We start from the raw sequence: 15,942 nt of genomic DNA, 5'->3' as shown, positions 1-15,942 counted from the left end.
TACTGCATGCGATATGGACTAATGCTCTGAAGGCAAACAATGTGACAACCGAGCTTGTTTCTACAAACCAGTTCTACTCACTGGTATGGAATTTGGTTATGGAATGGTTTTTCGTTTTCACATTTGGTTTCGTATGGAATGGTTTGGAATGGTATTTCGTTAAATTAACAGGACTTAAAGGTGTGCTTAAAGGTGACGTAACAAGTATCCCACCGAAAATGATGCTCAGGTCATGACGTCAATCTGTGGCACGTGCAGCAAGGTAGGCTAGCCAACCATGTAAATCTGGACTGAGTTTACATTACATGGGTGACCATTTTCACATACAATGCACACTAGAGATTGTATCCGCTAACTATATCATACAGTCAGAGCGTTGCGACGAAAGTATTGTGCGTTTGGGTCAGGTTTGTGCCATTCTAGTTTCTAGTTATAGTCACTAGGACTATAACTAGAAACTAGAATGGCACAAACCTGACCCAAACGCACAATACTTTCGTCGCAACGCTCTGACTGTATGATATAGTTAGCGGATACAATCTCTAGTGTGCATTGTATGTGAAAATGGTCACCCATGTAATGTAAACTCAGTCCAGATTTACATGGTTGGCTAGCCTACCTTGCTGCACGTGCCACAGATTGACGTCATGACCTGAGCATCATTTTCGGTGGGATACTTGTTACGTCACCTTTAAGCACACCTTTAAGTCCTGTTAATTTAACGAAATACCATTCCAAACCATTCCATACGAAACCAAATGTGAAAACGAAAAACCATTCCATAACCAAATTCCATACCAGTGAGTAGAACTGGTTTGTAGAAACAAGCTCGGTTGTCACATTGTTTGCCTTCAGAGCATTAGTCCATATCGCATGCAGTAACGTGTCCCAGTTTATTCTGGAGAGACCGCAATGGATGACATTCCCCTGCTTCTTCAATAAGTTGTCAACTTTGTTTGGTGAGCGGGATTGACTCAGTCTGTAGACGCCATAAGAGAGCCATCCATTGATAAATAAGGCTTGAAGCTTCTTGTGTACCGTTATCATTTTTCGAGCTGCACCGCTGGAGCTGCTGCTAGGACATTAACTGCTTGTGCATCATGCACAGCAGCAAGCTGCACCTCCTCGTCACCAAGCTCATTCACAGTCTTATGTTGTATTCTGTTTTTTAAACATGTGGTCAATAAACATTTGATTGATTGATTATCCCATGATGAACGCAATGCACACGACGACAGATTCTTAAACAAAAATATTTTAATCAATACCAATACATTTTGAAGGAAGAAACTTCAATAGCGAAGGAAATGAGAACACGTAACACAATTATCCCTACTTGCAACTTCCACTTGTTCAAGAAGAAAGGTTTTGCCCCAATTTCTTTCTTTCCTCAACACGAAGGCTGAGTAAATGTCAGCACAACAACTGTGACAGTCAGCAAGATGTTGACAAAGCTCAGAATTGATAACAGCCAGATTAACGTTGAAATTATTTTGCATGAATCTTGTGTTCAGACAATAAACAGTCCGAGAGTGTAAGAACGAACTGACATCCTACATTACATTATGTAATTTAAAACAATGCGCTTTGATAAATATTGTGTATATTAGGAATGAGTACTAATAAATACTGTGTACAATATAGTAATAAATAAACATTGGATATACTTGTGTGACTACACTGGCTTAAACATGTGCAACACAAACAAGCACTGGTAGCTTATCACGAAATGGGAGAAATACACAGGAGACAAGGATGCGAGCACTCCTTACTGACAGTCTGACCGAGGCTCTTGATCGGCACTTTGTGTTTTCACTGGAGCTTGTTTCGCTTTTCAGTGTTGATTGCTGCCGTGCTGCAGTTGTCGCTGGAAGAATAGCTACTTGGTGTATTGTGGTGACTCATTCAGCTCCTCACTTGTGCCGATACGTTATGTTGCCTACAGAAGGGCATAAAGAGGGCACATAAAATGATGAAAATACCAGCTAAATGGTTACAATTCTCTAATGTAACATCACTACAGCACAAATGCACTTTGACAGAGTTTTAAATTTAGCATGCCAGTTCAGAACAAAATGGACAGTGACAGCCAGTGGCTTCACCCAATGTGGCTCTTTGTGTCACACCCCCAATAATGGAAACCTTCCCATACCAGATCATATGTGATGCGTAATAATATAGCACAAGCTAAAAAAAAAAGAAAAAGAAACTGATGGCAGAGGGCTCCTCATCTCGCCACAGAGAAATAGAGGTATGATGTGCCACGCTCTTCAACTGTCCCATGTAGAAATGCATATGTGCATACGTGCAGTTTTGAAAAGCAGAGTTTGGCTATTGTGGCATGCTGCAATGACGAATAAGGAATACCTTAGTGTGCACACATGCCAACTTCCAATTTGCATACGAACTACCAATAGGGAATGTGAATTTTCATGTGCAGAATTTTTATCGAAGAGTTACATATTCATGCAGTTTGAAGCTATGCAAAACCTTCTATACTGCAGTATAGCTTAAATACATTTTTAATTGCTCTGGCTTTTTTACACTTTCTTTCCATGTGCTCAGAATGAGCACCAAGGTCCCAAGTGCCTCAGGAGCGATAAAGGGGGCAGCTCTAATGATAAAGATTCCTCAGAATCATGTCTACACCATAGGTTTTCGGGAACTGTACATAGTGACTAGCTAATTCTTTTGAACTTGCAGGATTCTTTCTAATGGTTTAACGGATCATGTTAAAAATTATATGCACAAAGTGCAGTCCCCTTTCAACGAATGTGCGTTTAAAGCAGAAAATTGACATACTTGACTGTTCTGTAGCTATGTTATTGTGATAATTCTGCATGTGCTGAGTGCAAGTACCTGCATTTTGCTTCCTCATCATTGGGAATTAGTAAAACACATGCCCATGTGTCGTTCCGGGGTGCACTATGATGTGCAGTGCAAACAATGTCGCTATGTGCAAGTGATCCACATACAGCAATAATTAGACATACTTTATCCAAATTTCTAAGTATCCTATGTAATGTATATCGACCTGCTTATATAGCGGACAATATAGGGTGCTACCAAGGATTTAAAAACTCAGTCAATGTGCACGGTATGACAGGTGCTAACTATGCAAGGTTTCAGGGAAACTCTTGGGAAACATTTCACTATAAACTGTACATGAGCTCCCAGAGGTGAAATCAGCAGAGCGCTCTGAGCACCTTGACAAATTACCACAAAGGAATAATTCAAAGAAACAAAAACAAATCTAGATGTCATGGTGCTAGCAGCAACTGACATGCCCGCTAATTTGCTTCTTTGGACGCACATTACATTAGCAGCAGAACCGCACATACATGTTAAAACTGATATTGGAGTGCACATTCTCCTCATACCTATTCCACTGTCGTTGGCGTGAAATTCGTGTCCGGGTTCGAGTTTCTTGTGTCTTTCGGGATTCCGGCTGCGAGTAACACCATGTTTATGAAACGGGCGTCGGGCGAAGCGTAGACTGATCGCTGCCGTCTCCGGGCCTTTTGCGTCGACATTTCACTCCTCGAAAGCAAACGCCAAACACAAGCGTTATCCACTTGACTAGAAAAACAACCATTGCATTGTACTAACATTTGGGCAGTTCGTACATAGCAGACAAGTTTTGCGGCGCGAGAACAGCACAAACAAACAAGACGCACAAAACTGCGCCGATCATGATTTCACGATAACCCGGTGACGCCGCTATCGGCGTCGTGCTGTTCTTGCGACGCAAAACTTAGCTCGATGAGTTGAAGCACTGATAGTAAACAGGTACTCACCTTCTGCGAAATGTATTTCATGCTAATCGACCACCAAAGTCGACAGATCGGATGAGGTCGGCGAAGCTCCACACCGAAAGAACTCGCCATTTTCAATGATGCCCAATGTTGTTGACACTCAAACACGTAAAAAGCAACATATTCTTTGATGAATATCAAGAAATTTATTTGATTTCTCCAAAATCCCATGAGCTGTTTTTCGACAGTGTCCAAATACACGTTCAAGTGTTTGAAAACAAGCTTTCAAACACAACCGAAGCGCACTTTTGTATCACGGCACGGTCACACTGGTTATACACGCGTGTCTTTGAACATGTTCTGACGGCGTTTTCGCAGTGTGACCACAGCTGTTGAGCCATACATGTATGGGGGATGTTTGTCAGGCATTTTCGTCAAACATGTTTGAGGGAATGTTCGTGTTTGGTGTTTTATGTTTAACCAGTGTGACTGCAGCCTTACTAGTATTACTCGTGTAATACACAGTAGTATTAGTATTATAATACCTCAGAATCAAAGTATTACGTATTAGTATTATAATACCGATTCCTAGGAAGTATTATGTATTAGTATTATAATACAAAATATGAGTATTACTGCCCACCCCTCTTCACAACCGTACCTGTGCTACCAACACCCAGGGATCGCTCGCGTCACCGAGATGACAGTGTTGCCGGGTGAGGTTTGTTTTTTTCCTCGCCTTGGCTACCTGGCTAAATTTACCTTGGCGTATATCTCGAGCGAGTGTTATTTTTTTATTTTTTACAAGTCAGCATACGCTTTGTAGTTATAAAGCGTCTTTCCGCCATTTTTGTAGCATCTGCCATCGTCACCGGTAGTTGTGTTTTCTGTTGCTCCGCTTTGTTACCCATGAAGGTAAATAAGTGCGGCGTTTCAAAAAGAAAAAAAAAAGAAAGCAGCAACGAGAGATTGGGCCACTCAGCTGAAAAGCTTTGCAAATGAAGTGGCATTCACTTCCAAACAGACACTGTACATTGACGTTCTCGCGAGCTTCTAAGCATTCGAAAGCCCTGTTCGCCTGTGAGTTGAAATCGGGGATGGGCCGTATGTAAATACACTGTATTTTAAATAATGTTTAAAATATAAATACCTGTATTTAAAATACGTATTTAAATACAGACAGGAAAAATGTATTTATATTGATATTTAAATACCGTTTTAGGCGTATTTATATTTAAAATACACTTAAATACACATATCTGATCCTCCCGTATTTGTTTGCTTCTATCAAGTTCCACATTGTTAGCCTCCAGCGATGAAGGGTATCTTGGTTAGAGGCTACAGGTCACTCATCCCGTATGTTCGGGGATTTCCGTCCTTCTAGAAAACAGCACAATGTGCGAATGAGGGCATCGCCACCCCCGTTGCTTCAGGCTTGGAGGCGGGGAGAGAAATGAGAACATCAATTTGGGAAAGATCTTCGGAACCTGGGTCACTTGACAAAACCTGGCATTTAAAGGGATTAAAATGCAACCGTCAGCGGCAGTTCTACTCAGTCATTCACTGGGAACTCAGGGCAATCGCTGCAGCGTGTCGCGTCTAAATTTGATCGCGTTGGAGTTTGTTCTTTCTGGAAAGGCTGCCTAGATAGCTGTGCTCCACACAACACAGGCGGGAAAACTTAGTTTTCCACAGCCGGAAGGGGAGCTTGTCCCTTGTCCACGTCTCCCACAGCCGAGGGAAGAACAAAGTCCTCACACAAGGCGGGAAGAGGGACGATGGAACGGAGTAAGCAACAACCAAGACAGTTTCCAGAAGACGAACTGCCTACAGTGCACCAGGCTGCGGCCCAGAGCATGGACCCGAGCGCTGGGGGGCGCGGACAAAAGCTCACCACATTTGCAAAGGCGTTTTCTCCCCGTGCGATATATATTTTATGATTGTATTATGAATGATTAATAATATAAATTGATAAAATATGTTCAATTGAGGTTTATGGAAAAACTGAAACAGCAGAACTGTGTATTACGTTTATTATTTTATTTTTTATCCGAGGAAACCGGGGAAACAAAGTTGAATAAGGACAAAAGAAGGAACGAAGAATTATTCCGCGTTCCATGACCTTTATCAGAGCACATCCCTGTTTTTACGGAGTGCCCACGATCCTTCTGGGACACCAACCTAGGGAGGGTTTTTCCGGGGATCAGTCACAAGCAAGTTGTCACTTCGGACTGCTCATGATGCGAGGCACAAATAGAGACGACATAGCAAAAAGTACATATGATGCACTTGTCAAGGGGTGGGGGATATATATGATGATAAATACAAGTAAAGGTCAGCCAGTGTGATACTTCTGCTCATGTGGGGGACAAGTGCGTCCTGGGCCGACTTCAGAGGGAACGGTATCGCCGACATTGGTCTGAAAGCGTCTGAGGAAAACCTGGGAAAAACCCGAGACGGCACAGCTGGCGAGAGGGATCGCCTCCCAGTTTCCATGCGGCGGGCCAGCGCAAAGAACAACACAAGGTAGTTCTCATTTGTGTTAAATGGGCAGTTACAGGGCATAATAAAACAAGGACAGAAAGGCAAACTTACGAGCTGCATTTCAATTTTACAACTTAAAAGCTGTCGTTATAAGGGCTAATTGTTTGGTTAGATGGCTAAAAAATTGCTCGTCTTTGAAACATTTTGTCTTTCAGTTCGTGCCCGCACACTTGTCTAACACGCAAGCGACTAGCCCATAATATGTAATTCGCGTTTGGAATACGCGCCGACTCATGCCGTATCATCAGTCGCTGTAATACCATATTTCTGCGGATGTGCAGCAAAATTTTATTCTCATTCCGGCACTATTAATAATTCATAACACGATCAACCAATATATCGTACGGTGAGAAAACGCCGTTGCAAATGTGGTGAGCTTTTGTCCGGATTCAACGCTGTGAGGGTGAGCGTTTGTCCGGTGAGATTTTGTCCGGGATTCAGCGCTGGTACCACTGTGGCTCAACTTTATTTTAACACAAATACATACAAAACAACGAGGGGGCGAGTGTGTCGCCCTCGCAGATGTGCTACAGTTACACGAAGCCATTAACGAAGGGAAGAAAGAGGAACGCAAGAAAACAGAACAAAGACAGCGTGAAGGATTACATTCTAACATATATGCTTACTGTTGATAAATTAGTTAATACTATACGAATATTTAGGCTCTAGAAGACGAAAACTGTTGAAAAAGACCAAACAAGCATATATAAACGTACAAAATATCGCGACATCTCCCCCTACGAAGAAAGAGTGTCCCCACTCTTCAACAAAACTATAGTACATAGCACAACAACATAGCAAACAGTGAATAGAATAGCGTCAAAGCGTTTAAAACATTGGGCTATTGATAATGGCACATCAGTAATATACAAAGTCAGCATGTTCGTTAGGTCGTGCGTTACGACGAGGCCGGCTATGTGTATCGGTATCGTTCGTACGCGCATCGTCCTCGACTTCCGATGAGTCGTCGGCACTAAAAAATTCGTCCTCGGTGTCACTGGATTTGCCAAGGTCCGAGGCTCCATGGTCCTCCGACGCATTATCTGAACAATCTGGATCGCTGTCTGAGCTGTCTAATTCCCATTCCGGGTGATACGGCTTCAGTCGAGCAACAGTCACCACATCAGTCTTGCGGAAGTGGGAGGAGCTTCCAGGCATATGTCCCATGCAGAGCTGAAACACGTCCGAACGGCATCGCGCAGTTACGTCCGTTGAACGTCTCTGTGATGTACTTCGGTGTTGCATTGGCACTTTTTTGGGATTTCTGGGGGATTGAGTTCGGACGTCCCAGGGATGTCCTCAACGTCCCCCGATTGACGTCCCCGCGATGGGTTTCGGATTCGTTTGTGTTGTCTGGATCACTCCATGAATATCCCAGGAAAGTCCCACGGAGGTCCATTTTTGGATATGAACATAGGGGTCTCTTTTGGACGTCTGTGGGAGATGGTGTTCTGTCTGGGATATATATAGGTACAACCCAGACAGCACATATCCCGGGGACATCCCATATTGATCCCAAGGTCCACGTCCCGTGTAGGACGAGTCTGGGAATCCCCAAATGATCCCTGACGGGAAACTCTACGGAGACTGTCCCAGAATCGCAGAAAAGTGTAAGGTACGAAACGATTTTCATCTCGCTACTGCACTTCGTACGTCTCATTTGCTTGCAGGTAAGATTGCCATTTATTATTTTTTGAGAATTCTATTGCATGAAAGTTCTCATGTAGATTAGGTTTACGATTTACGAAACGGCCAATCTACCTTGTTGAGTTAGGCTTACATTTTGGTGGAATTGTGCTTTTACTATTTGAACTTGTATATTTTGCACCACATAGGGTCTGATACAGTGATGTTTACAGTGCAAACCGTGACTGCTTTTGGTTTCTGTTCTCAGATGAGAAATGCCACCTTTAAGTGAGCTCGGCGTTTAGCTTGAGGTGGAAATATGTTCGCAAGACTCGCATGTCCAATACATATCATATATTACGTGTAACATCACTGTACCACAGTACCATTTGTGCTCTTTAGTACATCTAAATACGCCTCCGAGCCTCGAGAACACAGAGCAGAGGCGGACTGGGACAGGGCCTGAGCATGGAAACAGTTGTGTACGGGCTGGGCCCGGGCCGGAGGAATCGGGCTGGAAATCTATAGAAGACGTTGAGCCCGGGCCGGGTGCGGGCCGTAGCAGCCGGGCCTAAGCCAGCCACGACCTGAAAATTAGGCCTGTGCAGTGCTCCAAGTCGGAGTTGTCAGATATGCATGCGATACGAATAAACATATTTTTCCTCAAAATAAAGAGCTTACCTGTGAAAAATTATCCCCCTTTCTCTGTCCGTGTGAAGTGTACTCCAAGCTGCAACAAAGTGACATGGCATGCCCCTTAGTTTAAAGGAAATTAAAAAAAAAAAAAAAAACGGGTAGCCCCGCTTGAACTAAATGCAGACGACAGGATGCGTTGGGCCCACCAATATGGCGGCCGGTGACCTAGTTTCGATTCTAAAACTGCATATCAAACAGATTAATCGTCTCAGAGCCCCATGAATTTAAAAAATCGTTTCAGAGGGGCGTTCGAAAATTTCAGCTGGTTTTATAGCATTTTCCCCAGTGTCTTAGCTACTTTTCAGTTACTTTTTAGCATACACTGAGAAGTTACCTGTCAAAAAGAACTCGTTACCGTGTGAAAAATGTAACTAAGTTAATAACGAAGTTCTTCAGCCTGAAATGTAACTCGCAGTTACTGAGTTACTTAAAAAATGAACGAGTTACTTCCAAGTTACTTCGGACACAAAATAGCATTACGCAGGTGCAGCGCGCATAAGCAGTTGAGAAGTTGCCTGCGGACGCATTTCTTGCTTCCAGAATAAAATACTGTCATTGATTGAATATCACGTTTTATGGCAAAAGTCTCATGAAGGAACCAAAGAGAAAGCAAGAAAATATGTGCACGTGAGCGAAAAACGAATTAAAAGTAACTTGGAACTTAACTTGCTTCGGCAAAGTTACTTGAAAAAGAAACTAGTTCCTCTGAAAGTTACCACGGCGCAAAAGTACCGAGTTACGTTACAAGTTACGTTACAAGCAAAAAAGGAACTTAGTTACAGTAACGAGTTACCTCTAACCCTGCTTTTTAGTGGCACTTGGGGTATTTTTCCGCTGTACAGTTTGGCAACACTGCTGGCAACCCCGGCTGCGCGCCGACAAGACGCTAAAACCTGACGGGTATCATTGCCGCGTCACTCCATCCCTTCATGCTTCCGCATCAAAACGTAGTCCCTGATCCTCATTGGCTGGTGTGTGTGTGAGTGCTGTGTCAAGCTGTGTGTACTGTTTTGTTGCGCGAGAAAAAGGAAGCCGTGATTTTTATATTTTTTCTTAATACTGTACTTGCTGGGGTTTTGTATTTTTTTCTTAGTACTGTACTTGCTGGGGTTTTAAGCGTCGACTGATTACATTACAAGGAACGGATTACATTACAATTTACAAGGGAAAATGTCGAGCGGTGGTTACGATAACTTGAGAAATGATACTGTCAGGTTATAAGAAGATCGGGACGTGACTTAACAGAAATGATACCCGTCAGGTTTTAAGCATCGACGGAATTTACAAGGGAAAATGTCGAGCGGTGGTAACGATAACTTGAGAAATGATACCGTCAGGTTATAAGAAGATCGGGACGTGACTTAACAGAAATGATACCCGTCAGGTTTTAAGCATCGACGGAATTTACAAGGGAAAATGTCGAGCGGTGGTAACGATAACTTGAGAAATGATACCGTCAGGTTATAAGAAGATTGGGACGTGACTTAACAGAAATGATACCCGTCAGGTTTTATGCGTCGACGGAATTTACAAGGGAAAATGTCGAGCGGTGGTAACGATAACTTGAGAAATGATACCGTCAGGTTATAAGAAGATCGGGACGTGACTTAACAGAAATGATACCCGTCAGGTTTTAAGCATCGACGGAATTTACAAGGGAAAATGTCGAGCGGTGGTAACGATAACTTGAGAAATGATACCGTCAGGTTATAAGAAGATTGGGACGTGACTTAACAGAAATGATACCCGTCAGGTTTTATGCGTCGACGGAATTTACAAGGGAAAATGTCGAGCGGTGGTAACGATAACTTGAGAAATGATACCGTCAGGTTATAAGAAGATCGGGACGTGACTTAACAGAAATGATACCCGTCAGGTTTTAAGCATCGACGGAATTTACAAGGGAAAATGTCGAGCGGTGGTAACGATAACTTGAGAAATGATACTGTCAGGTTATAAGAAGATTGGGACGTGACTTAACAGAAATGATACCCGTCAGGTTTTAAGCGTCGACGGAATTTACAAGGGAAAATGTCGAGCGGTGGTTACGATAACTTGAGAAATGATACCGTCAGGTTATAAGAAGATTGGGACGTGACTTAACAGAAATGATACCCGTCAGGTTTTAAGCATCGACGGAATTTACAAGGGAAAATGTCGAGCGGTGGTAACGATAACTTGAGAAATGATACCGTCAGGTTATAAGAAGATCGGGACGTGACTTAACAGAAATGATACCCGTCAGGTTTTAAGCATCGACGGAATTTACAAGGGAAAATGTCGAGCGGTGGTAACGATAACTTGAGAAATGATACCGTCAGGTTATAAGAAGATCGGGACGTGACTTAACAGAAATGATACCCATCAGGTTTTAAGCGTCGACGGAATTTACAAGGGAAAATGTCGAGCGGTGGTAACGATAACTTGAGAAATGATACCGTCAGGTTACAAGAAGATCGGGACGTGACTTAACAGAAATGATACCCGTCAGGTTTTAAGCATCGACAGAATTTACAAGGGAAAATGTCGAGCGGTGGTAACGATAACTTGAGAAATGATACCGTCAGGTTATAAGAAGATTGGGACGTGACTTAACAGAAATGATACCCGTCAGGTTTTAAGCATCGACGGAATTTACAAGGGAAAATGTCGAGCGGTGGTAACGATAACTTGAGAAATGATACCGTCAGGTTATAAGAAGATCGGGACGTGACTTAACAGAAATGATACCCGTCAGGTTTTAAGCATCGACGGAATTTACAAGGGAAAATGTCGAGCGGTGGTAACGATAACTTGAGAAATGATACCGTCAGGTTATAAGAAGATCGGGACGTGACTTAACAGAAATGATACCCATCAGGTTTTAAGCGTCGACGGAATTTACAAGGGAAAATGTCGAGCGGTGGTAACGATAACTTGAGAAATGATACCGTCAGGTTACAAGAAGATCGGGACGTGACTTAACAGAAATGATACCCGTCAGGTTTTAAGCATCGACAGAATTTACAAGGGAAAATGTCGAGCGGTGGTAACGATAACTTGAGAAATGATACCGTCAGGTTATAAGAAGATCGGGACGTGACTTAACAGAAATGATACCCATCAGGTTTTAAGCGTCGACGGAATTTACAAGGGAAAATGTCGAGCGGTGGTAACGATAACTTGAGAAATGATACTGTCAGGTTATAAGAAGATCGGGACGTGACTGAACAGAAATGATACCCGTCAGGTTTTAAGCATCGACAGAATTTACAAGGGAAAATGTCGGGCTGTGGACAGATGGAGTTACGATAACTAAAAAAAAAAAAAAAAAAAAGATACCATCAGAAGAAAAAAATACGAACCTGAGTTGCATTTTGTTGCCCACTCTCTGTTTGTAGTTTCAGTGACTGATCGGGCTTGAGTTATGTTTTATTGCTAACGTCATCCTGGGTCTTTCTATACTCGCAGAACGCGAGCCATTGTGGCAGATATTTGGTGGCCCTGAAAAGGGCCGTTTTTTTACTTCTTCTCGTTGCATTCTTTCTCTTAGTGTGCTCGGAAGGCGCCGCAAATTCCCTCTCCATGGCCACAAGTAAGCTTCCTTGCCCCGGTTTTGCCGCAAGTTGCACAACGTGTACACCTGAGGATCCTGGGCGTCAGGTGCGGTGGCGCAGGTGTCAATGGGGTACCTATCGCTGTGTGCAGGGCCCGCTGTATGCAAAACGCCAGGGCGTTGATGCCCGCCCGAAACGACACCGAAGGTTTTCAGGTGTTCTCATTGCCCGAGCGCATTTACAAACGTAAAAAACTTGTATCGTCACAACCGCACGAAGCATAATATCGCTCCTAATGTAACGGCGTCCCGTTTTCTTCTGCGGTGCGAAGAAGAAGAATGCGCGTTTTTTACCACAAGGAAAGACGACTTGCGGAGCCACCTTGCAAGTCAGCACAACATGGATATGAACGTCGTGAAAGTGACGCACGACTCCATGGATGAGTTCCTCACGTGGCTTGATGCCTTAACAACAAGCGCAAACTCCCAGTTTTGCCTGCAGAAGGGAGCTGCAACTGAAGGTGCTTCGAAGGTCTATTCATATGTGTGTAACCGCTCCGGAATGTGCAACAGCAAATTGGCGCTACAAGACAGATGTCGACAAATGAGGTCCCAAGGCTCCTGCAAAATTGGTAATATGTGTACGGCATACATAACCGCGAGGTTATCTTTGACAACAGGCAAAGTTGTGGTGAGCGGATGCCTCAGCCACTACTACCACACAACCGATGTTCAACATCTCCGGATGCAACAATCTGATAGAGCAGCCATAATTGAAGACTACGTTCGTGGCGTGCCGAATGACAGGATAGTTCGGAATGTGCGAGGCACCATGCCTGCACGTGTGGAAGACCTCAAGCGCTCCCACCTGACAAAGACTGCCGATGTGCGAAATATTGCTGACGCTGAATGTCTCATGGATTGGAAGCTTGACAAAGATGACGGAACAAGCGTGAAAAAAATGGTTGAACTTTTCCGTGGAAGTCCACAGAACTGCGTATTAATGTACAAGCCTACAGGTGTCCCTCACAATGTCTCTGACCAGCCTTTGCCCACAAAGGACTTCATGATTGTTTTACAGACGGAATTTCAGAAGGAAATGCTCAAGTTATTCGGAGCGAAAGTCGTGTGCCTCGATGCGACACACGGTACCAACGGTTACAAATTTTATCTAATTACTTTGTTGGTGCTTGATGCAGCGGGCGAAGGCGTTCCTGTTGCGTGGTGCCTTAGTAGCACTGAAAATAAGACCGCTCTGTATCACTTCCTCAAAGCAGTTAAAGAAAGCGTCGGTGAAGTTACTCCTAATTTTTTCATGACTGACGATGCGAAGCAATATTATCATGCATGGTGCGAAGCGTTCCAGAGCAGACCAAGGAAGTTACTATGTAAATGGCACGTCCGCAGAGCATGGTCAAATAAACTCAACAGCACCGTGAAGGACGAGCGAAAGAGGAAGGAAATTGAGAGCACCATCGACGTCCTCCTTCAACAGAAGACAGAAGATGCCTTCCGTGAGAAAATGACGAGCTTTACAGAGGTGCTACAGATAGATGAGTCCACTCATGTGTTCCTGCAATACTTCGAAGCGTATTACATGAATCGTGTCGAAGAATGGGCGACTTGTTTCAGGACGGAGTGCGATATTTCAACAAACATGAAGCTGGAATCATTTCACAAGGTTCTGAAATACTTGTTTCTCGACAAAAAAGCCAACAAACGTACGGATAAGCTAATTCACACCTTGTTGGCCTACTCCAATTGGAAACAGTTCGACGTCCTCATCGGTTCAAGCAAAGGTAAGACGACTAAGACGATGACCGCCATCTACCATGCGCATATGAGGGGCAAAGAGATACCAGTTCACGATATAACCACGCTCGACAATGGCAAGTGGAAGGTTTGCGGCACCAAAGAGTACGAAGTACTCGCCAGGAACACCTGCCATGCGCCTTGCCAGCTCCGATGCCGCGAGTGCAATATTTGTGTTCATGCCTATATTTGTTCGTGCCCTTGTACACTTATGTGCAAGCACATTCATGCAGTGCACCTACATTTTGGTAGTAGTCACCCCCCTTCCCTTCCAGTGTCATCTACTGCATTATTTGTTGCTGCAAGTAACTACCCATCTCCAGTTCCTCGTTCAAGTTCCCCCGAAGCAAGTGACAGCCCCGTCCAAGAAACTGATGAGCATCCCCCATCTCTTCTACGGCCACGACTAGCCAAGGCATTCAAGTCTTTGGGTGATATTTCACATGGTGTAGCACGACTTCTGTCTTCAACCTCTACTCCGTTGCCTAACTCAGCCGAAAACACGCTTGCAACAGCAAATGAGGCAATCAAGGCAGCATTAGCTCTCAAACGTGTTTTGACCCCTGCATACATGCCAATGCATCCAGATCACGATTATACACCAGCAAACAAAAGAATTGCCCCGCAACGCAAAGCCAGAAAAAAGCAGAAAGCTTTCACAACGCTCGACCAGAAGGAAGGCAACCGACCTTGATGCACAGTGCAGAGAGTCTCAAGAAGCTCCACAGGAAGCAGAGATGGGCGACGTAGACGTGGAAGTCGCAGAGGAAGATATGCAGCTCATAATTCTCTTCACTGGAAGCGACATTAAAGAAAGGATACTCCATGGCCACAAGGCAGATGAACAGCATGTTGAGAGTGCTCCTGACAGAATTCCGGATGATGTAGTTGATGCTGACGTTTCTTGCATTAAGTGTTATTTCACCGATGAAGGATGGCAGTGTGTCATGCAAGTGTTGGACGCCAAGCGGAAACACTGGGCTTGCAACTCTTGTACCGTGACCACAACGAAGCTTCCAATGATCCAATGTGACTCATGTGAGAAATGGTACCATTACCGATGCGCTCTTATCAAACGGGCTCCTCGGTCTACCTGGCATTGCAATGCTTGCCTAGGTAAAGACCCACATAAATTAACATAACTTAACTGCTGTTGGCTTTGTATATTTCTGATTGTGTTCCTTTTATACTGACCATTCACATGAGTTACATTGTGAACACCTGTTGTCCCACCCCAGGCGTATGCACTGTTACAAGTGTTCCTTGAAACAATTTAGCACTAGTTTGTACAGAGTAGTTCCAAGTGACAATTGCTTCATGAACCACTTGTAAATGTGATATGACACTTGCTTGCAACGTTAGCTGTACTTTGTAGGTTACGTAAGTATGGCTCATTGACCACTGTCAACACCAAACGGGAGCTAGTGCTGGTGCTGGCGGGCCTTCGGGCTCTTGCAATAGAGCACCTCACCCTCCCTTTTGGCCTTTACCCATGTGTCGCTCCCTGTATTTAGTACTGTGCAAATAAATGTGCTAATGCCTCTCTTACGCATCCTTGTTCTGTTCTCTTGTTGCCATTATACCAAAGAGGAGTTAGTGCTGGTGCTGGCGGGCCTTCGGGCTCTTGCAATAGAGCACCTCACCCTCCCTTTTGGCCTTTGCCCATGTGTCGTTCCCTGTATTTAGTACTGTGCAAATAAATGTGCTAATGCCTCTCTTACGCATCCTTGTTCTGTTCTCTTGTTGCCATTATACCAAAGAGGAGTTAGTGCTGGTGCTGGCGGGCCTTCAGGCTCTTATCATAGAGCACCTCACCCTCTTCTTTTGTTGGCCTTTGCCCATGTGTCGCTCCCTGTATTTAGTACTGTGCAAATAGATATGCTAATGTCTCACTCTTGTCCTGTATCAATTGTGTAAATAAATATGTACGCTAATGTTCTCTTTTTTATAGTATTGCATGTATGTAAATATATT

General features: G+C 43.9%; 1 protein-coding gene and 1 long non-coding RNA gene across 2 annotated transcripts; one reads left to right on the top strand and one right to left on the bottom strand.

Moving 5' to 3' along the window:
• Window positions 1-1,245: 1,245 nt before the first annotated feature.
• Window positions 1,246-4,215, bottom strand: LOC135373110 (uncharacterized). Its single transcript, XR_010416286.1, has 3 exons — window positions 3,798-4,215; window positions 3,381-3,579; window positions 1,246-1,939 (listed from the first exon to the last, which is right to left on the bottom strand). It is a non-coding gene; the product is annotated as an uncharacterized LOC135373110 (long non-coding RNA).
• An 8,341-nt stretch (window positions 4,216-12,556) lies between these two features.
• LOC135373125 (uncharacterized) lies at window positions 12,557-14,662 on the top strand. Its single transcript, XM_064606389.1, has one exon. The coding sequence runs from the start codon at window positions 12,557-12,559 to the stop codon at window positions 14,660-14,662; it is 2,106 nt and encodes a 701-aa protein (XP_064462459.1).
• The last annotated feature ends 1,280 nt before the right edge of the window (window positions 14,663-15,942 follow it).

The sequence above is a fragment of the Ornithodoros turicata genome, unplaced genomic scaffold (assembly GCF_037126465.1).
Source record: "Ornithodoros turicata isolate Travis unplaced genomic scaffold, ASM3712646v1 Chromosome21, whole genome shotgun sequence".
Classification (NCBI taxonomy): domain Eukaryota; kingdom Metazoa; phylum Arthropoda; class Arachnida; order Ixodida; family Argasidae; genus Ornithodoros; species Ornithodoros turicata.
This window is presented reverse-complemented; position numbering and strand designations above follow the sequence as displayed.